Below are 27,925 nucleotides of genomic sequence, written 5' to 3' on the forward strand. Positions count from 1 at the left end.
GGGAATAGTGTAGGATTGAAGGGCTGATGTTAAAGCTTGAATTAAAGTTTGCAGACTATGCTTGATTTCTCAAATATGTGTGAGATTGCTGAAAGTAAGGAGAGGAATCCACCCTGCAAATTTTGGTCTGAAAAGTTTCATTTGTTACAAGCAACTGTCCTGAACGAGTGTCAGTAATTGTGTGTGTTTGTGGAAAAATGATCTTGGGTCTCTTCCCTCTTCCTCACTGTGTTTTCACCATTCATATTTACTCTTTTACATTTTATTCTGTGGGGATTTTATGTAAATAATTGGTAACATGCCTCTAATCCTTTGTGTGAAATTTTACTAGCTCTAAAGAAGATAGTGCTTTGTAAGCAAAGTAAGATCCAGAACTTGCTTCCATCTGTGCATTGACTTCAGTGAACATCGGTCTTTCTGATTCTACCTTCATGGATTTCCAATGTTTTAGTATCACTATCATTAATGAAATGAGTTTTGCAATAACTCTGCAGTAAATGTGCTGCCAATATTCATCTCAATTAAATCTTGATGCACTTTAAATCGTTGGGTAGACGTCTCCTCCTTTCAGTGGGAGATGAAGTTTCAGTCTCTGTAAACAACTGTCAGATGTGGGATGAGAAGGCAGAAGGTCGTTTTCCCCCCCCAGGATAAACAGGGGCTCACCCTGTTTTGATATATTTTGCAGTCAAGCAGAAGTTACTGTATAAACCTTGTGTTGTATGCCTGATATTCTCCAGCTAAGAAAGACATTGTGCTCCTAGAGGCTTTGGTAAACACGCGTTTAAAGGTTAAATGGTAGACTATAAAACATAGAGAATGGCAAATAATATTTACCCCTGTGCAGAGCACACACAGCTCTTGTGAGACAGCAGAGTGACCAGGAGGCTTTGGACAAGGAACCTGATTGCACTGGCTGTACAGTATTGATACAACAAAGAGGAACAGGTCTGGGTTGGAACGGGACTGGATTAACAGGTTGCAGTGATTTTCCATCTGCTAGTGCCAAAGGAGACTTTTTTTGGCCATGAAGCAGTGTCTGATTTTGGTGTCAGGGTATAAAACATGGCACTTATTATAAATAAATGTACTGTAGTCATCATAATGAACTATCAAATAATTATCTCTGATAGTTACCCTGTGTGAACTGGTTTTCATAATTTAATATCTTTAAATGTGTTAAAAAGTATATCTGTTCCCGTGAGTAGTGCGAGCAGAAGGCTCTGATAATTAAGTCATTTTCTCTTTGGGAAGAATAGAATTACCATCTAAAATATTTATAGGAAATATCTCAATGACCGTATCAAGTCTAGTTTGAAATCACCATTTCCTGTAGCTTGAGTTCAACAGCAGTTAAAATGTCTTTGCATAACACGAGTAGAAGTTAAAAGTGTTATTGGTCTCTATTTTATCATGAAGTTCTATTGTCAAGGATAAAATTCCCAAATGTACCAAACAGAGAAGAGAAGAGGACACAACAGATTTTCAAATAAAGAAAAGGCTAGTAGTATAGTTAGGGATTGGAATGTAGAAAAGTTGAGAGGAAAACTGAGATAACTAGGAGTTTTGATGCTGAGCTTAGAGCTCACTAGATGCATTTTTCAGCCCTAGATAACTAACTGTGGTCCTCTGAGTCTCATCCAAAGCTCGTTGAAGCCAATAGGATTTACCCACTGATCTCAGTAGGCTTTAAATCATGTGTTTGATCCTGAAGTTCTTCGGCAACAGATGAGAAAAATTTAAATACTGTACTTGGAATTCTGCCCGATTCAGGACTGCAGATTTACATTAAGAAATACAACATGCAGGCTCAAGCATGGCTCCATCTTGATGACAGCTTGGGCACCTAAATAGGTTAGAAAAACACATTGAAGTCTCTAGGCCTGTAAGAATTTGAAAATGGCTTTTGCTTTGTGCCTGCAAAGGGTCCTTCATTGCAGATATAGTTGGAAAAGTTCCGTGAATGCTGTGTTTTCCACAGCATAGATGTTTTTCCAGTATTTCAGTGTATTATTTTAAGAACTTCCTTACATTGAGCAGGTTATTGGTTCGTTATTCAGATAAAAATAAAAGATTAGGGATGAAAGTCAGCTCCCTCTGAAATCAGTAGCACTGGTTCCTCAGTTCTGTAAAGCCAGGATGTAATTTCAAAAGTTAGTTTAGAAGACAAATTCTTCCCAATAAAGGCATCACCAATAAAGTTTCCTACTAGAGGACTAAATAAATGCAGGACCCTTTTAATTCCAACTGCTTTTCAGCTGCACAGTTAACTGTTGGAGATGTAAACATAACAATTTGAAACTGTGTGAAATTGTTCCAAATTTCTTAAAACCAATTACAGCTTTAAATAAATAATTTTAATTCTAAAAGGAATTTTTTTTTTATTTTTGCTTGAGTTTGTGATGCAGCCCAATACAATCACACTCGAGGAAGGCAGATGGGAAGGGTAAGGGAAAGCATCTAATCCATAGCCACCTTTATAATAAACCTATTTACAATGTGGGCTGAAGAAGGGAGAACTTTTTAAGTTAAATTGTGTGGACTTGAAAGCATCAATGCTGAATATGTTATGTGAAGCTTGTCAAGGGCCCTTACTAAAATAGCTTAAAAGCAATATCACAGTTGCCTTCTTAGAAGCACTGCACACTTTCAAAGAAGAAACATGCTGAAGGGTTTTCAATATTGCCAGCAGTTGATATATATATTTTTTAGGTGTCAGATTTTGTATGCTGTATATATACATGCATGCTCATGTGAACAAACACCTATCTCATCACATTTTTACAGAAGTTTTATTTTATATAATGTATGATATCCCTTAAGGTACAGTAAATTTTTGGGTTTGGGGTTGGAGGTTTGATGGCTTTTTTGGGGGGGTGGAGGGGTTAAATTTATGAGTTGAAGCTAAGGAAGAATTCCTCAGCTCCCTCTTTTTTCATTAAAGGGGACAGAAAGCAGCACCTGCAATCCATGCTGGTTGCTTTAAACATTAGCCTGTGGACTAGTTGTACCCTTTACAAAAGGGCTTGTCTCTCTCCATGGCCCATAAGGGAGCCAGGGAAAATAACTTGTACCAAACATTTGACTCCTGAACACCTAAATTTAGCTGACAAGGACTCTTGTATTAGTAGACTTGCATGCACTGTAGCTGTAAAAAACAGGTCATATTTGTTCCTGATGCACTGTAAGAACTCAAGCTACCTCTGCAAGGATGTCGTGGCAGTGGTTTAATCACTGAAAAGTGTTAAGCACTGTAGAAAACTCATTCCTGATGACAGGCAGCCTTAGTTTTGCTTTAAACACTTTGCTAATTCATCTAGCCAAATACGAGTGGCAATTAAGCAACTAGGCAGAAACAGAAAATTAAATACTGCTCTTCCCTTCATAAATTCATATTTACAGGCATAGAAGTTGAACTGCTCCGACACTTGATGAAGGAAATTTGATAAGGACTTGTATGTTTTGATATGCAAGTATGTTAAATTACTTGAACGTGCCAAATCATGCTCATTTTTTTAAGGCAGCTTTTTTTTCTTGATTATAATTGCGTAGCATATAATGTAGCCTCTTGTTTATAAAAGTATGTAAGTATATATGAAAAAACACGTGGACTAGGTCACATATATGTGCATGTCTGCATGAGTGCATAGAGTTACTGGCCCTGTATGTAGGAGGCATTGAGGCTAATCCTCTACTTTTTTTTTTAGTTTTTAAAGGGTATTTAGTTCATGCCTCCTGAATGAGAACGTTCTGAGGAAGTTTTTTTAACCACTGTATAAACTGAAGTCAGCATCCCCACAGTCTTCTGCTTCCCTTTTCCCTTCTTTCTCCCAGCTGTAGCAAAGGGATGGTAAGCTGAGGAAATGGCTCTGGCCGTGGGTCTCCTGGGGGCAGGTGTCACCTCCTGCATCCCTGGAAGAGGAAGGTTTCGGATGGATCTCACTGTTGAGCTCTGAAAATATACCCCCAAAATATGGTATAACTTGCTTTTATCGTCTCAGTCAGGGAAGATTCTGGCCATATGGGACCTCAGTTTTATAGTTTGAAAGAAAATAGTTGTATAGATTTACATCTTCAGGGGAATCTAGCCCAAATGTGGTGATTTTTATGCCACCTTTTACTAAAAAGTTTGTTTCCTAATGCTTATAAGAGAGGCCGCGGTGACCTCTGGGTTTTATTGTGCTGGTCAAAATGATTTCTTCTGATAATAAAGGCTGAATAACAGCTTGTATCAGAGAGTGGATGGCAGCAGGGCCTTATAAAGAGGGTGGCACGTGAAGTTTTGAAGTGGATAGTCGCCGATAGAAATGCACCTTTTTGTATCTTCTGCGCTCTCAGAGGCAAAGCAATATCAAAGAGCGGAACAGCAAGAGATGACTTACTGAAAAATAAATCAGGGGTGAAATTTGGCGCGTTGACTGCAAGGAGAGCAGCATTTCACACCCCCTGGTACCAGTGCTGGGTGTCTCCAGGTGCAGGTTGCTGCATACAAATGCTCACGGCTCCGTTTTACCATCGCTCGGGAGTCACTGCTGGGAGCTCTGAAGGGAGCTGGGCAGGAGTGTTGCTCAGAGTGAGCAGTCACTCAGATTGGGAGGGAGTAAGCAATATTTAGGTGTTAATTGATAATATAACCCCATCTATATTTTTTTTTTTTTGCACTTACCAGCTCTGTGACATGAGCAAGCCTATGTAAAGGAGTGGCCTTTTAGAGGCAGAAGATTATTATTTCACCACAGCAAGAGAAAGAGACTTAGAGAAGAGAATCCCTCTAGCTTACAGTTTGGTCTTGAGGTTGTCGTTAGAACAATTCATTGTAGTTAATAGAAATGAATAAGATAGAGCAATGAGCAATGTTACTGTGGTCTTCTCCCCACTGTCACTGAGGGGAAGTCTGCAGGTTCTGAAATCCCAGTGAGCAGGAGGCATCATCTCTTAAGCACGTGTTTTCTGAGGGATGTTTTCTTTATTTTTTTACCAATACCATCTTAGCCTCAGTCTGTTAATCCACATAAAATGTGTATTATGGCCACATGGCTCGATCTTCTATATCTCAGGGTGTTTATTGCTGTCAGGATGTTATAACCTGTGGTAGTAAAGTAAAAAATATTTGCAAGATTTGACCCTTAGTGGTGTTTTTTAACAGTGTATGTATATACATGCATAGAAAGGTTTTTTAACTCATGCTTCGTATTTCAACCTGCATTGCAGAGCTTACCCCTGTGTTACCATCAATACCTGGGAGTGGACCAGGAGCCAGGGGCACAAGTGAATTTTCACATTTGCCAGGCATGGTTCATTGGAGAAAGCAGCTCTTGTTGCTTTCTTGTGCCTTTGCTTATCTGTCATTGTGGCAATACATAGTGACATTTCGAACTGCTAGCATGGAAATAAGATAAAAAGTGTTTGGGACAACTGGGAAATTTCATTTAGACAGAATGTCAGACCCTAGTCTCCAGTGAAAATACTGTAGGTTTACCATGTCCAGCTTTGTGATTCCACTTGATGTGAAATTAAATCAGAGGCTAACCATGAACAGGAAGGCATTTGAACCTGTTCAGTTTTAGTTTGTTGTACGATTCTGGCACTCCTGATCTCTGTGTCTTGCAAAAGAAAGTTACAGTGGCTAACCATTTATAAAGGTGTTTTGAGAGAATGATTCCCGTAGAAATGTCTTTTAATCCCTTTCATTACCTTGAAGTTTGAAAAATTTGTTTAATCTCCAAAAACCTTATTCTGGCCCTCATTGTTCTCATGGGTTGAGTTTATGCTGGCTCAGTTGTGTTGCTTTGCACAGTAACCTAACACTGATATTTCAGGACAAATAGGCACCAGCGTGGCTCCTGAATGGGTGACTTACATGTATTCATAAGCCCTTCCATTCATTTCTCTGACATGGAAAAAAAAGGGTAGGGCTGCTTTCATCCAGCTGCCAACCCTTTTATCTCTAAAGAATCAAATTTCAGGAAACCCTTCTGCCTAGGTCAAAATTTCAAAGGGTCCTGTAATATTTTAAAAGTTTAACATCTTAATTCTCGTAATTTTAGGGGGAGTGTTTCTTTTCCCACTGAGAAGGCAAAACAAAGCAGCCCCCCCCCCCAAAAACAAAAGAGAAACCAATGAAAAAACCTAAAGCAAAACACAGGTTTTGGAGACTTGGGGGTTAGTAAAAATGTGTTTAGTGTTACTTCACTTCCTACTATTCAGGACAGCGCATTGTTAGGACTGATGCAGTGTTTATACACATTGTGGTTATGGCTATAGTCGGGGCTATTGTTGAAGGATGTTATACAGACATTTATCATGGTATGTCAGTAAACCCATTGTAAAAATGTCCTGGTAGTTAAATGAGGCTTAGATTTAATGAGGCTGTAAGAAAGGACCATTTTTTAATCATACTGTAAATAAGGTTCCTGTAGCAATGTCATTGAGATTAACGTGCAGATTTTCTTCTATTTCAAAATAAGAGCAATATGTCCATGAAGTGAGGCAGGCAGTTTAAAGAATGCAATCTTACAAAGCCTTTGAAGCAATAGTTGTGTGGTCATACTCTGACTACACAATGACTGTAAATGAAGGTGTGACAATACAAAAAATTTACACCTCCTCTCCAATAAACTAATAGTACAATATAGGTAATAAAATCCTAACATTAATAAAATACTATGGGGATGGCTAAGTAATGCAGTGTCAATGACAGAAAACCCTCTTCAATACTCTTCTAAAAGATACTCAACATAGTTCCAAATTTTTGTGCTACTTCATTTGCTAATAGTGAACTGACTTTAATGATTTAAACACCAATGTCACCAAAAAATGTAACAGTGAGTCTCATAACCATTAAAATTTTGCCCATCAACTTTTATTTTTCTTGTGGCTGTGAAAACAGCCACCTAAAGCTCCAAAAGGTAGTTATTTGAACCACATTTTAGCTTTCTGCATTTATTTTCAGTCTAATGTATTTTCTGTGAAGTATAGTAGGTGTGCCTTATGTTTAAATTAGAAAGTATGAAACTGTAAGGGAAAATAAATATCATTTTAACCATTCAAAAGGGCATTGTCAGCAGCAAAAGGTTAGGACAGGAAGAGTGTCTTTATTATTCTTCCTACATTTCTTTTATGGTAGGAGTGCATTTTTCTCTTTAAAGCTGTAATTTGATGGTAAAGCTTTAAGTGAGTTTTGCCATCAGAGAAGCAGTTCCTGCCCTGAGTAACCAGTCCTGAGCCCAGTGCTACCATTTTCCAGTCCCATATTTGGGCTACTTGAAGGCTTGAATCTTGTAAAGCCAAATAACCAAAAAGATCTTCCAGTCTTTTCAGATGTGGATGTTGTCAGAGACTTCATCACAGGCTCATGAGTCCCACTAGAAGAGAGCAGTGCCTGTGGCAGGGAGGAACAGGGAAGGCTCAGGAGAGAGGCAGGAGGTTTTCTAAGTGGTTTTGCTAACAAAGAAAAATGCCTTACTGCAAGCATGTCTCTCTAGCCTTTGTAGTTGGAATTGTGCTGGTCCTCTTGCAAGGGACAGTTGTTCCCAGGGCAGAAGGCAGGACTGTCCTGGGCTCCTGCCTTTCCCACAGCCCTCTGAGAGCTCTGGGATGGAGCAGCAGCCCAGGAGGCTGACTCACCCCAGTGAGAGGCACACAACTTGGTTTTGCATCATTTAATTCCAATTTTAGTATTTCTGGCTTTAAGAGGAAGATCCAGACAATGGAGGGTTCTCGGGCAAGAAAAGAAAAAGATAATTCAGGATGAGGATATTTGGATCCATGGCAGCAGCCATAAACACAATAGCTTTCCTCTTCCACCAGGAAGAATTTTGACTTAGCCAGGGACTTGCATGCCCTGTCAGTGTCCAAGGTTTCCTTTTGGCAGCACATTTCCTTTCAGCTGCTTAAACCTTTCCGAGGGCACTGCTCGGGGCGTGATTCCAAGGGCTTTATCCTACAAGAGTAGATCCCTGTAGCTCTCTATTTAGAAGGCTATTTAATGTTAGCTCTCTATTCATTTGGAAATAATGGTGTTGAGGGGGAAAAAAATTAATTAAAATGGCTTCAGAAAGTAGTTAATTATAAAGCCTACCATGGCCTGAAGTATAAAATGCACTGCAGACTGGGAAATCATGTAGGGGTGCATTACTAAAATAATTAATTTAAAATTTTGCATATATCACCCACACAGCAAATGCTATGGCTGCTGCTAAAATGAGTCCAGTGCCCTTCAAAAACTGTGAGCATCTCTTGTGTCTCCCACTCACTCCCTTTTAGAGATGCTTGTTTTCTTCCTTACTATGGGCATGCACTTTGTGTTAGGAACATCAATTCTGGAGAAAGGCTTTGGGCAAGAAATTAAATCTTCACTGTGTTTATTTTAGCATTATCACTGTGTTTTGTGGGGACAGGGTTGAACTCACTGAGTGCCTGATCTAGCACAGGCAAGAGGGGCACAGACCCGACTTCTGCCTGTGCTGTGCTTCCTTCATCTGGTGCAACTCCTGCATTGGTCTGGATCAGTTAGTCTCAGTTTTTGTGCTAGTCTTAGACCATTTACAATCTTGACAACTCTCTCAGAGGGTATCAGAGTTGTCAGGCTGGTGTGCTGGCCTTACACCACCACGAGCTCCCGTCAAGGCAATCCTTCAAGTTGAGCACTCTTGTACTAATTTTAGGGCTTTTTCTATGCTGGTGCTGCTGTGCTTGCCTATTAGGCAAAACAAATGGGACCTAAACATTGCAAAGCCTCACCTTTAGGTGCAGGAAAATAGCTGATGGGTTTTGGTATTTGAGGGGTGAGGGGTAGTTTGGTTTGGGGTTTTGGGGGGTTTTTTTGTTTCTTTGTTTGTTTTTATTGTTTTTGTTTGTTTTATTTTGTTTTGTTTGTTAGTTTGTTTTTACTTTTGAAGAAACAAGCGTGTCCTGTGCAGGCTCAGGTTTTGTGATCACATCCCAGTTGTACCTGCTCTCGGTAGCCCTCAATAAGCAGCGATTCCTGCCTCCTGTCAGTCTCATTTCTAGTTGGTGCAGGTTCTTGACATCCAGTGCTTTATCAAACATAGGCTGCTTGGCACCTATTACCACTGATCTCAGCATTGCTAATAAACAGCAACATCAAGGCCATATTTTCTGGTTCCTGTCAGACCACTGCTTTCCTGGGTGAAATAAAAGTCCCATTAACATGCTCCTCCTCATCGGCTCTGACAGTTTGATTAATTAGGCCCCCTCTTTAGATGACCTCTGCACTGACACGACAAGGAGGTGAATATAAAATGAATAGTTTGCCCACATAATGGCCTACTGCAAGTTTCAGATTTTTATCAGATCAGACTGAAGTCCGGGGCCCATATTAAAACCTCCAGTGTACAGCAATATATGGCTGTGGGTTATGAACCACAGGCTTTACAACATGCTTAAAGAATTAAAACCAAACCAATCCTGGCCATCCTGATATATTGACTTCTCCTCTAAGAATTAATCTTTCCCTTACTCTCTTGGCCATACAATACAAATCTAATTCATTTACATTATCAAATAAAATGACCTTTTGTTTTCAAAGGATTTTTTATTGCCAGAAAATACAGTATGTTAACTCTGTGGTTATTCAGGCTCCCATAAAATACTAATGTAAAGCCATTATTCTAGTGCCACTCTATTTAAATGTCAGTCTGCCTTTCTATTATAAACCACCAGTTCATAGGCTGGTAAGTCATCAGTAAAAAATTTACTTCGAGTGAGAACTTGTAATATGAGCTCACAACTTTTCTTTGAATGTGTATTCTTTTTAAATATGAGTTGTATATGATCCCAAGGGGTGGGGAAACTACAGCATGGCTGGAGCACCTCTCCTGTGCAGTCTGAGAGAGCTGGGATTGTTCAGCCTGGAGAAGAGAAGGCTCTGGGATGACCTTCCAGTGCCTGAAGGGGCTACAAGAGAGTTGGAGAGGGACTTCTTGCAAGAGCATGCAGGGATAGGACAAGGGGGAAAGGCTTCAAATGGACAGAGGGCAGGTTTAGATTAGATATAAGGAAGAAGTTCTTCACTGTGAGGGTGAGGGGACACTGGAACAGGTTGCCCAGAGAAGCTGTGGGTGCACCATCCCTGGAATTCTTAAGGGCCAGGCTGGATGGGGCTCTGAGCAACCTGGTCTTGTGGAAGGTGTCCCTGCCCGTGGCAGGGAGTTGGAACTAGATGATCCTTAAGGTCCCTTCCAACCCAAAGCATTCAATGATTCTGTGTTTTGTAGCACCAGAAATGCTGGTTGTTGCCCACTGGATGGTGCTTCTGACTGAGCTGCTGCTTTGTGGTTCCAGCAGAAGCAGATTTGTCAGCGGGCTGTGGGGAGGCTTTGGAACTACTTTGCAATCCACTGGGAGGCAACTCGGGCTTTTCATAAAACCTGGAGTTTAATTGGTGGTCACTGAGAAAGACACCTTCCCTACCTCTTTTTCCTCTGCTGTTTGCTTCCATTTAATTTTGTTCCATTAACACTCTCTTGAGAGGAATTAGGTGTTGCTTGTGGCCTCAGAGAGATGTGGGGATCAAATCCTCTCTCCCTCGAGGTGAGAACTGTAAAGAGCAGGAATGGCATTTTGTTGATCAGATGTAAAAATTCTTTTACATTGGTTTCTAATTATTCTATAATTAGAAATATTGTTCTATTACTATTAGGGTTTTTTTTTCACCAGAAGGGTTGAATTAACTCTCATTCAGTCTGTGGTAATCTGCACCTCCCACAAACCTCATTGAAAGGACAGCGCGAACGCGGGAGGGCCTAAAATTAAGTGTTGTGTAAATGACCCACATGTAATCTGAGTTCCTTGTTTTATAACCCTGAAGGCAACAAAAGTGAGTGACCCACTGCTTAAACAGATCCTTTCCAATTAAAACAATGCTCTGTTTACCTCTGTGATACCGAATGCTCTCTTTTCTGCAGCTTCTGCTTTTTTTCATGACCCTCATGTTTTTCCCTCAGTCTCTTCTGTCATTTTTCCCCCTTTGTGTTCATCTGTTGATCAAGTAACTGCATTACTTTAATTGATTTGCTAAATTGGCTCATACATAAGACAGCTCCTCCAGATAATAACCTGAAAATGTTTACTTGCATGCATGGGGCCCTGCTCGAGTGCTGCAGCAGTTGGAGTTCTCATTGTTTTGGGAGTGCATTGTGCCATTTCTGCAAGTTATTTGTCAGGTTCCTTGATACAAGCAGAGCAACAGGAGATAGATGTATATTTATACATATATATATATATACACACACGTGTGCACACATTGTATGCATGTAATATCAGGTATAGGATTTTTTGTATGTCTGAACTTTGCTTGCACACATGTCTGTCTCCTGAGGCTTCCTGAGCTGAGAAGGAGGCGTGATAGGCATTTTGGGATTCATAATCGTCCCATTATCTCTTGGTTGAAAGAATTTTACAAATGACGTATCCGTGTTTTTTGATGAAGACTGAAGAGGAGTTGCTAACTTTCCCTTCCTGCAGACTCCAAAGTAGGATCGTGGTTTTCAGTAAAGGTGAAATTTTGAGTGTGCCAGATGTTAAATTTCTGCAGAAAGCAAGGGCTGTAATAAATGAAGAAAATTAACAAAATCTGCATAGCTTTTAAATAAATGGCATGTCCTAAAATTTATAATTAAATAGTAAACCAGTATTATGGCTTAAGGTCCAGCCATGATATTTTATACTGTGCCTAAATGCCAACTAAGCATGTGTTGTTACACTGGAAACTCTTAGTTTTCATATGGTTAGTGAGGGTAAGCAACTTTGCATCCACCTTCAAGAATAAGCTGGAACGGAAGGTAGCACAGACTTCAAACAAACAAGAAATGCTGGGAGTATCCTGTGACCTAATTATAACTAACTGTTTCCATTCTTTTCTGTAAATATGCAGAAGATTATGTTACGAATTCCTACAATTAAATATTGTGGGCTATATGTGCCTGTAAGACTTAATACATGTGAGCCTTGTTTGGTTTTCCTACCAGGCATTCTGTAAAGTTTTGGTTTCTTCTTGAGGAGTGCTGGACAGTGTTTTGAGAAAATCATAAATAAAATGATGGTGTTTATAGAGAAACAGCACCATCCGACTTTATGCAGTCTCAGTGTCTGATTTTAGGCAGAGTAGATAAGAATAATTGACTTATTAGTGAAGACTAATAAAGAAAATCATGGAGGGCAGCATCCTGTGTCTACCATCTGATTCACCTTAGGCATATATTCTGGCAAATTTATTCTTGGTGTGGCCAATTACGTCCTACACAATACCTCTTTAAACAATGCTCTATCTAGACTGTTCTGAGCCTGAATTATTTATTACTTGTAAAGCACTTGAAAGAGTTTTTGAATGCCTTGAAGTTCCTGTGATTGTGATGTAGGTTGTGCTTAGTGAGGGTTTTTTGTTGGTTGTTTGTTGTTGGGTTTTGTTGTTTGGTTTTTCTACTTTTCGGAAACAACAAACTGGTTTGTTACCTCTGGAAGTTAGATCAGGAAAAGCAGGGGCAACTAAGACATCCACATCATACAGGCACAACAACCAAAACATTTTTTTCTTGATGCTATGTGCTAGAGCATGGAAGTGTGTTACATGGAAAGCTTTAAAGCAATGCAAGAACAAGAGCAAAATTTGGCTCTGCTTGAAGTCCACTCTTTGAGAGACTTTATAACTCAGGGTCTTTTTTAGGTGTGTACTAATCACAGCTTTACTGTGAGAGCTCAGAGTAGTGGTGATGGGTTGCCCTCTTAAGGTGGCTCTAAACAGAGGTGATAATCTAGTAGGTATTCCTGAAGCATAAAACAGCAACTCTCTTATTTTCAGAGGATTATCTTTAGAGAAGAGCAGAATGAGAGAAGTGACCTCCTTTCAGGTAGCCCAGCTACTGTTTTTATTCCATCATCTGAGGTTGGGGTTTGTGCCACTGCTTACAGAGGCAGTGACATCACCTAGTGTTCTCCCTGATTTGTTAATCAGGATTTAAATGGATAGGTCCTGCAAGAGCTGGAGCTGGTGCATGGACCACTGTAGGAAGTTTAGCAAGGGCTGGATTCTGTACCTGGGATGGGGCAAGTTGAATATGAGTCAGCAGTGCCCTGGCAGCCAGGAGGGGCAATCCTGTCCTGGGGGGCATCAGGCAAAGCATCACCAACTGGTTGAGGGAGGGGATTGTCCCGCTCTGCTCTGACCTGGGGCGGCCTCACCTCGAATATTGTGTGCATATTAAGCTATTGGAGAGCATCCAAAAAGGGCAACAAAGATCAAGGGCCTTGAGGGGAAGCCATGTGAGGAGCAGCTGAGGGCACTTGGTGTGTTCAGCCTGGAGAGGAGGAGGCTGAGGGGAGACCTCATTGCAGTTACAGCTTCCTCGTGAGGGGCAGAGCAGGGGCAGGCACTGATCTCTTCTCTGTGCTGACCAGTGACAGAACTTGAGGAAATGGCCTGAAGTTGTGTCAGAGGAAGTTTAGGTTGGATATTAGAAAGAGGTTTTTCACCCAGAGGGTGGTTGGGCACTGAACAGGCTCCCCAGGGCAGTGGTCACAACACCAAGCCTGACAGAGTTCAAGAAGCATTTGAACAACATTTTCAGGTACCTGGTGTGACTCTTGGGGATGGTCCTGTGCAGGGCCTGAGGATCCTGAGGATCCTTGTGGGTGCCTTCCAGCTCAGAATATTGTGTGATTCTGTGACTGATGACAGTGCATGGGGGGCTGTGGCCTCTGGGCAGCAGTGAACTGGGACAGTGGTTCAGCAGCTCTTAGGGAGTCCCCAGCCAGAGTTCATCCTCTGGGGAACACACACCTTTCCTCTTGGTCTCATTAAATGTTATGCAGTACAGGCTGCAGATGTAAACATACCTAAAGGTGCTGAAACACTACATAAAAATATGTATCTGGAAAGCTTCTGGTTTGTGGCATTAATTCATGAACAAGCAATCGTGTTCACTGACCAGCATAACCTTTTGAAGGAACTACGGACACTCTAGTGATGCTAAAGTATTCTGTTTTAAGGAGCATTATAAATAATTAAATATCTAGAGGCTGTTTCCTAGTACCAAGAACCAAATTCTCCAATAGGGCAGGCAGGCATAACTACTTTGGAGTATTTTATTTGTTATACTAACTTATATCTGGCAACAGTTGTTTCATAATTCACTGAAATGTAGCTTACTTGTTTTAAAGGCAGACATCTTTCTGTTAATATTTTCCAAATGCTGCTTTTATAAATGTATAAAATATTCAACAGAAGCTACTGGTTGCAATTACACCTGTACAGATTTGGCTTTTTTACATGTCAAACACACAGACTTCCCCAGTGGATTGAAACTGTGCAACATAATATGTTGGGGGGGAGGTCTTCACTTCTTTACCTTTTTTTTTTATCTCTACTTTAATTTGTGTTGTCATCACAGAAGCAGGGCTGTTAGCAAAAGCCTCTTCCAGATTGACCTGAGGTAGAAGCTTTGTCAGTTTACATTTCCTGCATGGATAATGAGAGGAATGTAGAAAATTAAGATGCAATACAAGTAGCATATTATGATCACTTTTACTATAAGAAAACAGGAATCCAAGCATCATTCTTTTACATGCACAGTTCTTGAGCAAAATTAAATCAAAATTTCAGCTGGTTTTTTTCCCCCTTTTTTTTCCTCTTTCCCCCAGTGTGTCCCTCAGAATGGACATTCAGTTTATATTATGGTGAGCTTCAGGACCATCCTTTAGGTAGATATACCAGGATCCTTTGTGTTTCTACCAAGACCACAAAATTCTACTATAAGAATTTGAGGCATTTAAGCTCTTTTCAGTACTGCAGCATCCTTTGACTCTTCAAAGGTGCATGTGCATGTACATTCCCATGTAGTATGGGAATGAAGGGGACACTGTGCCCACTCTGGAATGAAAAGCAGTTTTACAAGTCAGTCCAGGATGGTACTCCATAGGTGTGGACTGATGCCACAGTGCTTCCACTGCCATGTGGGGAAACAAAGTGTACTTAATGTATGGATCTATTTAAAACTGGTCCTAACTTACAATAGGTCTATCCTTCAAGCCATCCTCAACTTTATGCAGCACAGAAATACGTAAGGTTTAATACTTGCTTCTATTAGTAGGCCTTTGTAATTCTGTTCCTTTTAAAAGTAGAATGAAATTAGCCCTTGAGTCAAGTTTGAATTATTTTCATATTTTGGGGATATTAAAATATCTCCCAGATCTCATTAAGTAAAGCCCTAAATAAAATAATTTCAATACAGTTAGGGATTGAAAAGCCTCAGAAGGTTTGGAGGAAATTTCCTCTTTGATGAGCAATTCAGATGCTTAAGCCAAGGTAGTATGGATCATAAACTTGAGAAATTCATCTACTTTCCTGTCCTTTCCGGTACCCACTGGATTCCTGGTGGAGTCCACTCCTCTGCTCCTCTGTGTGTTCCTTACTCCTGTCCTCTGGCAGCCCTGTGTTCTGCCTCCTGCTGTCCTCAGTGTCTTGTGATCCTCTGTGACATTACTCGCATTTTGACCTCCTGCCTGTCTGTTCCTTTGCTCTCAAGTGTCTTAAACCCTGGTGTATTTGTTCTGTGTTTCTTTCCTCAACTTCTTTCGATTTTATTTTTGTTAAAACGCACCTTCCTCACAGATGAGTTTTCTTAAATATTGTCTGTGCTGCTCTGGTATTGTTAACACAAAACATGTGAACCGAATGGACAATCCTCTGCCAAAAAGGATCACTAACCATTCAAGACACAGGATAGAAGTGGTTGGTGTGGACCATCAGAGAAGCAAAATTACTGAAAGGTATCCACAGAGGTAGCAGTGGTAGCAGTAAAGGTCCTGGATTTTTCTTTCCTTTCATAGCTCTCACAGATTCAAGCATGGATCTCTGTCTGGCAGGAGTTTAAGCTGAAACCTTCATGGACCAGTTTCCACAGTCTGAATTAGAAACTGAGAGAGGCCTGGTGCAAGGAATGTGCCATGTCATGCTGGCTGGTGGTGATGTGGTGATTGCTGCTGCTTCCCATTGTGGAATACTGCTTCCCAGAGGAAAGGCACTGTGGGGGCTCTTGCCCTCCAAGCAGGGTGGATGACAGGAGGTTGTGTTTCTCAAATGCTTTGTCATTTAGATAACCAGCCTTTAGAGATTATAGACTGTAAGTGAAAGAGAGAAAAAGGAAAAACTACAAAACAAAACAAATTACCAGCAGCTGTTGAGGTTTCAGGTTTTTCTAGCTTTGTAAAAATAGCAGGACTGTGTTTTAGAGGCTTCCAGACTTGCATGGAGGTTGGTAATAAGGAGGTAACATACAGTAACATGGCTAACATAATGGCAGTACTGAAAATCCACTTTTGTGAGAGCTTCAGCTGTTTAAAGATGCAGGGTAAGCAAAATCCCGAGGAACCAGACCTCATGGTGATTCTTTTGGTTGTGTATTATTGTCTTCACTCTCTAAACAGGACACTGAGGCACAGAAGTGCTCAGTGGGAATGACATACAGCTCGAGCCCCCAGGCTGGGCCTCTTACTGATATAGCAACATTACACAGGATGAGCACATTTAGGAAATAATTTAGCCTTTATCATTTCCTGATAGTTTTTGCATTGTGCAAAAAGCATCTGAACCTTCACCGTAAGAAGGAGCTTCACCAAAAAAAAAAAAGGACTTTTGTGGCACCGAAGGCAAGTTTCGGGGCCTTTACAGAAGCTCTTGTAAAAATGTGTTTCCTCAATACGCTGTGCACTTGCCCTGCTCAGCCTTTTGTCTCCATGATTACACAGGCTCTCTCCTCCTTCCCCTTCTCCCTGGCAGTGGCTGTGTGTGTATTCCCAGTAGGCAGGCTCTGTCCATTGACTGAACACGGCACCCGGCACGTGTGGGCTGCCCGGCCTGGCAAACACTTGTGCGGGGCGGAGGGAGGGGATTGAAAGGCTTTTCTTCTCAGTACACAAAGGTCACTGTTCCCCCCCCCCCCTTTGTGGTTTGCTCTCTGCTGCTCCACGGGCACGGCAGCAGCTTTTGCCCAGCAGCGGAGTAGAAGCTTTGGGGACGTGTCTGTAGGACAGTCCTGCAGCTGAGCAAGTCTAGGAGTGCGTGTCCATGTCCTGTCCCACAACTTTTGTTCTGCTGCTGGAATGGTCTCTCTCCCTCCCGAGCCAGGTCTGTGTGTTCATTTGGAATGCTGAAAAAAAATAAAGAGCATTTCATTACTGTTATTGGTCGTGTGGAAGCACTTTCCTGCTGTGATGCCTTTTAGACACTCCCTTGGCTGTTATCCTGTGGAAGGAGATAGAACGAGATTTTTGCCTCCTGCGCACTTTACTCATTGGATTAAGGATAAAATTGAAGCTTTCCTAAAAGATTGGGTAGCCTTAAAAATGAATGGATACATGGGATTAAAGAACCATGAGATAATTTATTTTTTCTAATCCTGTTTAGAAGTAACTATTGAAATAAACGGATTTACTGGTGGAGTTAAGAGGAGAATCTGAATCTAGAAGGTCTCACTGTACATTTACCTTTTGAGTTGTTGAACTCTGAGGATCAGGTAATTAAATTCATGAGCCAGAGAAGATATGAAAGTAGGCTGTAGGAGATACCAACCTTTAAAAACATTAAAGTTCCAGAAGGATTTGAAATTCCTGTATCACTTGGATGAACTTGGCTTTGGCCTTGTGTCTCCTGTTTCCTCATGTCATAGTGTCGCTTCTGAGGAGCACACCAAAAAGCAGTTGTGATTTTTTTGGTCATGAAATAATGCTCCATGACTGTGCTTTTATTGTGGGTTGGCTTTGGTTCATTTGGGTTTTAATAAAACCATACAGTGTTTACTTGGGAGGAGGGAGATCCGATCACCTGCTGAAGAGGCAGCTCTCTGCTGTAAAAAGCAGATGGATTTGTGTGTCTTGTCCAGGGGTTCTCCCAGTGCACCTGTAAAAGGAGGGTGAGTCTTGCTGTGAAGCTTAAGATTCCCTCCTTCCTGGCATCACGTCAAGTAACGTCTGCGCCTCTTGCAGCACAAGGTGTGAAGATAATTTGCAGCCTCCTGCATAAGCACTCAGTTTTAATTGCAGAAAATGTAGCTTCCAGAATGCCAGGTGGAGGGGGACCTGGGGGGATTCCTGCCTAGAAATGAAGAACTGAGGACAGGCCAGGTGTCTGCCTTTCACGAGGATATTCCCTGTGTCACACCTGGTGCCAGCAGAGCTGCTGTCCCTAAACCACAAGGAAGCTTTGCAGTCAGGCAAGGGCTGAGCTGCCAGGTGAGCCGGGGACCGGGAATTATCGTGATGGTTTGATGGCACGTGAAGGAGGCTGTGGAGTGTGGCGTGGTTCTGACGAGCAGAGGCTCAATTAGGTTCCCCTGCACACGCCGGGCATGGGGGTGTGAGCAAGTGTTCTGGTCCATCAAACGTAAAATGACAAAATCATTTGTAATCTCTCATTACCAGTCCCGGTGGGTTTTCCGTCTACGCCTCCCTCGTGACATTATTCAACAGCTGATATCTTTCTGCTCTTGCCAGCTGTACTTAAAAATGAGGTATACGATGAACGGTTTTAGGAGTTAACAGAAATTACTTTTGCTTAGAGCTCCGTAGGAAAGAAAAAAACAGGTCGGATCTGAAATATGGCTGCTAAGGATCAAGCAGCCTTTACTAATTATTTGCACCTGATTAGGGGGTTACCACAGGTGGGTGTATGTGCTTTTACCTGTCCAATTCTCTTTTCCATCCCACGGGGAGGAGGGAGTGGCTGTGTGGTGCTTGGTTGCCAGCTGGGCTTAAACCCTGACAGTGCAGCCAAAGTTCATTATAGGCATTTCTTCCTAGAGAGGAAGTGGTTTCTCACAGTGAGTAATCAGCTTGAAAATATGTTGCAGAAGGCACCTAATGTCATGCACAGTTTTTCTTCTAAATTATTTAAAAGTTGAGAGTGACTCTAACTCATGTATTCAAAAAAAGACACTAATGGAAGTGAAATACCCTTATCCAATACCCCTTGATAGGATGCTACCTACCTACACTGCAGGGGTTGTCTTTCCTCCACGCCTTTAAAGTTTGCTGGGGGTAAAAAGCCATTCACTGTGCGCTCCCGGGATTGTGACACGGGATGCGCTGTGGGATTCACAGCACATCAACTCCATTTCATCTGCGCTGCAACACAGCCGAGTGCAAACATCGGGTGACCTTCCCTGTGATCTCATCTAAACCTGAGCCTGTGCCAGAAAGCTGTTTCTCTTCTTGGTGGTGTTCTGAACGCATCCTCTTGGCTTTCTGGAAACGCCCGAACCCCCCAAAAGGCAGGGACCCTCAGTCTGCCTGGTGTGTGCAGTGCTGTCACTGAATATGCAAGGTTTTGTATTTTAAATGCCTGAAGCCTAAATCTGCAGTCCAGGTGTTCTTCCTTGATTTATTCATTTTGTATGAAAATCTTTATTATATTAAGTAAGCACTTGACCATCTTTTTTGTGCACATGCTGCATAGTCAGGAAGGTTTCTTGAAAGTTTTCTTGCAAGTGGATTCCCATGTGGGGCCTGTTAGTCACAGCTAATTACAGAGGTTGGTGAATGAGGAATATATTTGAGCTCAGGTTCCCCTCCTCCTTCCACAGTGCTTCGGAAGAAAATAAAATAAAAAACCTGCAGACAAATCCAGCTTTTTGTGTGGTTGTAGTCTCCAAAGAGCTCCAGAGAAATCACAGATGTGGTTTCATGTTTCAGGTTTAACTATGGTGTAATAACTACAATCTTATCTTCGGGAGAAATGCAAGTGGGGAAAGAATCATTAATTGACAGTGAAAAGTTTGACCAATGCTCTGTGTGTTTGTTTTTTTCAAGCAGCTGAATGTTTAGCCAGACAATCTTTAAACTTCTAACTGCAGCCTTGAAGGTTACAGTAATTTTGATATATTAAGACCTAGGAGCTCTGTAGGACAGGAAATTTAGATACATGTTTCAGGATAAATGTTTCAATCCTAGAAGAGCAGAAATTCTTGTGATTTGGTTAAAGCTAAGACACAACCCTCAGTTTTAATTCAGCTGCATACAAACCTTCTGTGAGTCCACTGACCTTGCTTTGCAACACAGGAATGTTTTTGGGGCGTTTCCGTGGGTGCAGAGGGGGGCAGCTGTGAGAGGTGAAGCTCCGTGGCTGTGCACATGAGGAACCCATAGCTCACATCAAATGTTTGACTAAACGTCTCATTTCCCTATCTTTTGTTAGTGTTCATTCAGGAAGTCTGCTGGCTTGAATGAGTTCCTGTGTGTGTGTAGTAGGAGTATTAGTTCAGTAGGACTACATGGGATATGTCTATTATTTGTTACTAAGGCACCAGTGACCTTCCTGCCCCTATATTAGCAGCGCCTGCTGTTTTTCCATACTGCCGATTGTCAGGAATGCAGATCATCCATATAACTGGGTATAATCTTCCTTGGTCAAATCATTGTGCCGGGAAAACAAAGCGCTTTAATTACAAAAAAAATAAAAATTAGAGATGTAATCTCAGCAGGACGCTCCTGCTTTAATGCATATTTGAGGCTGAGAAATATGAATAATTTAGAGGGTAGAGGAGGCAGGTTACATAATGAAATTACATAGGGCTCTAATGATCTCTCTCTCTTTAAAAGGTACAGTTTTCTTTGGTTTGTGATTGTTTTTCTGCCCCAGTTTTTGTTTTCTCTTTTCAGAACTGCAGCACACAAAAGATGTCAGGAGTAGCTTGAACTCTCAGAAAGATACCCCCAAATGACTAGGGCTAGGATAGGAGTTTCCTCCCTAGCAAATGAAGTCTAAATCTCTTGCCTGAGCTCTAGGAAATGCACACATGGCTGAAAACCCTTAAAATTAGTACAGTACGAACAACTGTATAAAAAGTTGTTAGTAACAGATACTGTAAACATTACAGTATCTCTTCAGAACAATTGCTTTGTGTACCTATCTGATAAGGAAAGGCTTTATTATGATATACCTGCGTGAAAATTATTCATTTTTGCTGTTATACTTGGAAAAAGTACTCCTAGGAGGTTCACTTGTCATTGCTGCAGGCTTGGATTGGTGGTTAAACCAGTGTCTCAGAACAATGCTATGCTATGGTGGAGAAGACTGAGAATATAAGTTTTCCTTAAGAAACAGTAGATGAACTTTAAATTATAAAATCTCTTTAAAAAGCCACGGTGAGGCTAAACATTGTGTGATGGAGATCTTCAGGAGGCTCAGGAGTTCAAAACCAAGGCAGGTGACAGTAACCCAGTATTAAAAGTGCTAAAAAGAGCAAGTTTGAGTTTGGTGAAACACCGTAGCACAGATGGTACTTTTAAGTGCCACCTCGTGCATCCTATTGAACTGTTACTTACTGCTGCCCCATGCTGTGAGAAATTGATATTTGCCTCCAAAAAGCTTTGGAATTTTTTTGCTTGTTTTGGTAATTAGCATGAGCAAGGAGTTCTTACCTTCCAACATCCCCAAACTTTGAAAAAAAAAAAGCTTTATATTTAGACTGTGTTATTCTAACATTTTTCCCTTTCCCTCTAGTGAGTAAATGCCCCCCAGGCTGAATACTCTTGAAGTACAAAAATAGCATCAGATATTAATCTGAATTCAAACGTATACATTAATGTATGTATGTATTTGAATCAGTGTGTTTTAGAGGCATCCACTTCAAAAAGGCTGTCTGCAAGTAATCTCTGAAGCACAGAAATTGGTTTAATTTGGAAAAAAAATGGAGAAGGAAAGAGATTTTTATTTTACACTGATGCAGTTTGTCTTATTTTCCCCCAAAGGACACCGTGGTTTAATGGATGGGGCTTTAATCTACCCAGAGGTCAGTCTTTGCTAGACAAGTGGAACCTTATTCCTGAGGGAATTGATATACTAATGACACATGGACCTCCCCTTGGTAAGTGAAACAAAAGCTCTGTGTGATTTTTTTTGCATGAGAATTTTACTTTCAAAATAAGCAAAACTAATAATGCTCTAACCTATACTCTAATTGCACCCAAACTCAAAACTGTGGATTAAAAACCTTCTTGGAAGAAGTGGAAAATGAAGATTAGGCTTAGCTGATCTGTTGAATTTCAATAAAAAAACTTAAATTTTTTTGTTAAATTCAAGCTAGGGGAGATCAAATATCTGATTCAATAACCATTATAGTTTGACATTTTATTTAAGAACAGTATTCATCTGACAAGCAGTTTCCAATCCCATATGATTTTTTAGAGCTTGACTAAAACTTTTAAAAACTTTTCTCACTACAATGGCCTGTTACTTTAATGTTTGAGAGTAAGCAGTCAGGAGTTTAGGAGTATGTAATCACATATTCTCCTTGATAAAAGTCCTGATAAACTTAGAATATGTAACAGTAGTTTTAAAGGTATTAATTGGCTTATAAAAACTTTGTGAAGGAAGAAAATTACGTTCTTAGATAATTGTTCCTTACTTGAACTAATGATGGGTGAGCACCAGTCTGTGAATGCATAATTTGTTTTCTCATTAGGTAGCTAAAAGTTTCTCATTTAGTTGAATTTTGCTTGCCTTGTCAACGTGAGTAATTCACTGGTCTCCATTTAGCTCGTAAGATCTAAACTAAGTTCTGATGGTCTCAGAAAGACACTGGGATACTCATGTAGCAGAGACAGGAGTACTCAGTTTTGGCATGTCTGAAGTCATTAAAGCCCACGCTAAAACCACTTGAAAAGCCCCACTATTTTTCCTCTACCCTGTACCCCAGAAGACAGTATCACATATTATTTACTGCTTTTTCTATAAGACACATGTGGCAAGCAGTCTAGGACTGTATTTTAAGTATTTCAGTGGGGTTTACAACTGAACATCTGTCTTTTATAAATATGACTTACCAGGATAAGGAAGTGTGGCGGTCTTTTCATTGCCCTTGCTGTGATTTTGTCAGGGTTTTAGTAAGAGCTTGCAATCCAAGGGGTCAGATCATCACACAAATCTCACGAAGTCGCTGACTTTTGAGATGGCTGTGAGTATAGTAAAAACTTCTAAGAATTGCATGGTGCCATCATAAAGCAGCATTTTAAATGCTTCCAGGCTGGCTCAGTGATCTCACAGAGCTTCTTGGTGACAGTGGAGTCAGGAAATAATGCATGCTTATGCTTTCTACCACAATTAAGAGTCAGCGATCTAAGCAAAGCTAAGGGAAAAAAAAAGTCCAGAAAGTTTTTGACCAATGTAATTACTACTCCTTTTATTTTCTGGTTCCATTTTTTTGGTACAACTTAGAGAACATCGTAAGGTGATCTACAAATTCTCTTTAACCTCACTGGAGCTCCCACCTTACTGCTGTGTTAAAGCAGAGATACAGCATCCACTGGCTTTGGAGCCGCCGGATATTGCAAACCAGTGCTTTGAACAGCACTCTCTTAATCAGTTTATTTTCCCAAAGAAGCGAAAAAAAACCCCGCAAGCATGTTTATAATGTTTCATGGGTGCTGTTTTAAATGGGTTGCTAATCCATCTGCTCTGAATTGGGTTCATGCAGAAGTACTGTGATGCTGCAGACACTAAGGAGTGCTTTAATTGAATAAGCATACTTAAATTTTGTGTTTGATGGCGATAATAAAGTTCAATTTCAAAAGGTTGGCACTGTATCTTAACTACAGACACAGATTAGTTGTTAGTACTGTGCCTAAAATGAGGGGCTTTAGGTCTCCACCTGTATGGTAATATTGACAAAATACTGCTTTTTAAATACATATTTATTGTTTACTTATTTACTTAGTAAGTAAATATTAAGGGAGGTAGAGCTGTAACTGGACTCTTTGTTCATTCTAAAGTTTAGCCAAGTTCATGTCACAAACATGTTTTTACTACCTGGGAGAAATTTGGCACAGGGTGTAGTCACACTAAAGTCAGGAGAATGGTGCTGCAGTCGGACCTGGCTCCCAATTTCCCTTTCACTCCCCCTCGTTCATCTTGCCCTGCTGATGTTTGTCAGTGCTAGTCCAGGCAGCAAACTTCTGTAAGGACTGATGTCAAATTTTGCACATTTTCCCATATTATCTGTAGGACCAACTGGCAATATAATCAGTTAGCACTGGCTTGTTGAAAGCTGTTTTGCTGCATTGCTTGAGGGTGGTGATGTGGGCTCAGAAGTTACCTGATGCTTGCAGACCGTGGTCCTCTGGAAGTTGTGGGAGACTGTGTTTTAAACCTTTGGGGTGACAGCTGTATCGAAATCAGCTGATCTTCCTGAGCTGTTTTCGTTTCTGGAATAACCACATAGCTGGCTTGGGAAGCTGACTGCTCCAAGAGCCAGGGCAAGGGAAAGAAAAATCTGCACCAGTGCCAGGAATAAATGTCCCAGGGTTTCAAGGTGGAAGATGAGTTTTTAAACCTGTAGTTTAAAAAAACAAATCACATCCAGAAAAATATTAATGCAGTTGAAGGGAGGAAATCTTAAGGAAGACAAAGTGGCAGCGAAACATTCCTTAAAAGCCACTGTGTGCTTTAATGGAGAGGTTATGACTAGAGATAATGTAATAAACCTTCTGTGAATTATGACTTCCTGAAAGAGTACGTGAAACCTTACCTGAATAAGAGAAAATTAACAATATTGATTGCATTTTGCCTTCAGGTTTTCGAGACTGGGTTCCAAAGGAGCTGCAGAGAGTGGGTTGTGTGGAGCTGCTGAACACAGTGCAGAGGCGAGTAAGGCCCAAACTCCATGTCTTTGGTGGGATTCATGAAGGTAAGGAGCAGCACTACTCCCCACTTGGATCTCAGGCAGATTTCAAGGAGCACATTTTGATGGTGTATTGCAATGGATGGATGGTGGCATATTGGACTAAAGTGGGGAAAGAGTTGAGGGAAGTGGTTGCATGCACAGCACTTTGTAAATTTATGCCAGAATTAAAACAGGCTGTTTCAGGAATGTGTGCTACATTTAGCCACCTACATCTCTCACTGTGCAAAGGTTGTTCTATGCAGGTTATTTGAAAGCAATTCAAATTTTGACAAACTTGGTTAGAGAAACAGATGAGATTCCCCACACTTGCAAGCCAAAATGAAAATTATCCCCATTACTCTAAATACAGGAGCTAAGAAAGGTGCCAGAGGGAAAAGAAAATCAAAGACAACTTACTGTCTCAGCTCACCTCCCTCAGTGCACAAGGAGAAGCAAAAAGGAGGGCATCTTGAGTCAGACATCAGGAGGCATTGCCAGAACTCACTGTGCATACATTTCTAAAAGCACCCTGTAATACAGTCTGTACTGCGTGTGTTACCCTCCAGGAGTCTCATGTTTTAGAAGAGATATTTCCCCACTGTCAGTGCCAGGACAGGCAGAGTGTGAAGCTTCAGAAACAATGAGCTCAGTTTGTGGCAGTGGAAGTGACTGAGAGATTAAATACATGCTGGAGATACTTAAATATTTAATACAATTCCCTCACTTTCATGTGGCTGAGAGACAAACACTAGGAGTTCTGCCTGAGAGAGAGTGTAAGACTTTGTGACCCTGGAACTCAAAATTACACATTAAATGCTTTATATTCTCCCCCTGGAGGTTTCTCCATTGTCTGTAAGTAGGTTCTCCATAAGCTTAAAGATTTGGAGGACTTCATAAAAGGAAAATAAAAAAAGGACAGCTTTCTCAACTAGTGGTGTTGGTTTTTCTGAAGCCCTTGTGACTCCATACGACGAATTTCATGCCTGGCATCTGCAAATAAAGAGTTTATACTGGGAATGTTGACATGACCTTAAGTATAGAGGCATAAATAACAGTCTTTTAATGCACTCAGGAAAAGATTGGATATTTTGTATAAATATTAGTCCTTGCATATTAAGAATAAGCGAATATAGCAAGACTTCCAGCTAAAACGTGTAAGTTGTCTACAGCCTTTGTAGGCACATTAGGTGGTGAAACTTCTGGTTGTAATAGCATTAAATAGTGGGACAGGAAGATATTTAATATGTACAAGACCATTATTATGAGAAAGCACCAAGGAAACATGTGTAGCACCCTGCATTCGTATCTCACAGGAAAGGTGGCAGCACATATTAAAAGCGAACGTTCAAATAAATTCTTACAAGAATAACAACAAAAAGTTAAATACCGTTTAGTACTTACACAGAAGATATAAGAACAGCTTGTTTCAGTATGGGAAGAAATAGCAAAGTGTTAAAAGCATTATCTTACAGTTCAATTAATTCTCATCCAACTCCAGCTGAGATGAACATGCACCACATTCCCTTAAATCAGCGGAGGCTGTACACACATTTTGGTGATGCAGGTTTTTTCCCTGGTTGATAAGCAAGAACAACCACAAACAGGGTTTTTCCCACCATGAGATGGTCTAAATCAAAATTGCCATTCTAAATAAATAAAGTAATACAGGTGGACAGTGCAGCAATTCTGAAGTGATTATTCTTTCTGATAGGCACTGTGGGTAGCTGTATTTATCTTAGCTTTCAGACAGCAGTGATCTGTACTGTATCATAATGGTTTAAAAGAAAAACATTTTTCCTCTGTGGGTTTGAGATGGGAAACTCTCTTCCTCCATGAAACTCTGGGGGTTTTCAAAATTATTTTTTCAAGTACATTTGGTGCCAGATACATTTTCAGGACCTTTTCCAAGTCCTTTGTTTAGCTTTTTGTGGATGTCAGCTGAAAACACACACATTTTTACAAAAATAGTTTAAAAATATATATGTGTGTATATATATGTATATGCACATATGTGTGTGTGTATATATATATATATAGTATATCGTGGAGTCATAAAATGGTTTTGATTGGGAGGGACCTTAAAGATCATCTCATTCCAAACCCCCTGCCAGGGGCAAGGACACCTTCCACTAGACCAGCTTGCTCCAAGCCCCATCCAACCTGGCCTTGAACACTTCCAGCCATGGAGCCTCTCTGGACAACCTGGATGTGTGTGTATACTTTTAACCTGCTGAGGAGTTTCTGGGGTATCAGGAGCCAGCATGAGCACCAGCTTGGCAGTCCTGTGATGAGGAACTGGATAATAAGGACTAGCAGAGGGAGAGCTTACAAGAGTTTGGGTCATTTCCCAGAGAGAGGGTGTTGTAGACTAAACCAAAGGTACTTCCGAATCCCGAATGGTCTTTTTCTTCTGACTGCAGCTCACTAATAATGTAATTAGAAAAAGAACATGTGTGGCTTTGTCTCTGTTTCTGCTGCATCCAGTTGCAACAGAGGGCTATCCATGGGGGGAAAAAAGGTTTGTACGTAAAACAAAAGCATCAGTTCTTATTTCAAACACGGCACACTGTGTATTGTTTTTTTTTTTTCAATCAAGCAGCTTTCAAGGGCTTTGCATCGTTTTGAAGGGATTAATTTAATTTTCCTCCAAAGCACTGATCCCACAGCAAGCCTTCAGCGCTGTTTGTTTGTGGTGCAGTGAGTGTGACACGTTGTCCCCACAGGTTATGGCATCATGACGGACGGTTACACGACGTACATCAATGCTTCAACGTGTACAGTCAGCTTCCAGCCAACCAACCCTCCAATTATATTCGACCTTCCGACCCCTCAAGGATCCTGAAGCACTACTGCACATTTGGAACTGGGGAAGGTCTATAAACTGCCATTTTCTAATTATAAAACTTACATTCAGTTACATGTTTATTTCGAAAGAGGGGCTGGGGGAGGGTGGGGTGGGATTTTGGGGGAACCGTGGGGGTTTTTGTTTTGGGGTGGGCTTTGGGGTTTGTTTTTTTTGTTTGTTTGTTTGTTTTTTTTTTCTTTTTTGTAAATTGCTGGTGCAAAGCAAACAAGGAGAAAAGTTAGAGGTTGTGCTTTTTGGAAATGCAGCATTCATTTTAAATTGATAAAGCATTGTGAATTTGTAAAATGAATTTTGTTTTTCAATAAATTTGCCATTGTAAATTGTTATAGTGTTCTCAAAAGGACAGCCAAGCTTTCTTTTAATAAGTGAGAGACCTTATTTTAATATT

The 27,925-nt window shown here is 40.8% G+C and overlaps 1 protein-coding gene across 2 annotated transcripts in view; it reads left to right on the plus strand.

Moving 5' to 3' along the window:
* MPPED2 (metallophosphoesterase domain containing 2) overlaps positions 1-27,605 on the plus strand; it is a 107,608-nt gene extending 80,003 nt beyond the window's left edge. For both annotated transcript variants that reach the window (XM_018081859.2, XM_008931466.4), the window contains exons 5-7: positions 21,763-21,878; positions 24,582-24,695; positions 27,395-27,605. In XM_018081859.2, coding sequence (XP_017937348.1) covers positions 21,763-21,878; positions 24,582-24,695; positions 27,395-27,513 — 349 coding nt within the window. In that variant the 3' untranslated portion in view covers positions 27,514-27,605. The remainder of the gene's footprint in view (positions 1-21,762; positions 21,879-24,581; positions 24,696-27,394) is intronic.
* The last annotated feature ends 320 nt before the right edge of the window (positions 27,606-27,925 follow it).

The sequence above is a fragment of the Manacus vitellinus genome, unplaced genomic scaffold, assembly GCF_001715985.3.
Source record: "Manacus vitellinus isolate BGI_N305 unplaced genomic scaffold, ASM171598v3 scaffold_57_pilon, whole genome shotgun sequence".
In the NCBI taxonomy this organism is placed as follows: Eukaryota; Metazoa; Chordata; class Aves; order Passeriformes; family Pipridae; genus Manacus; species Manacus vitellinus.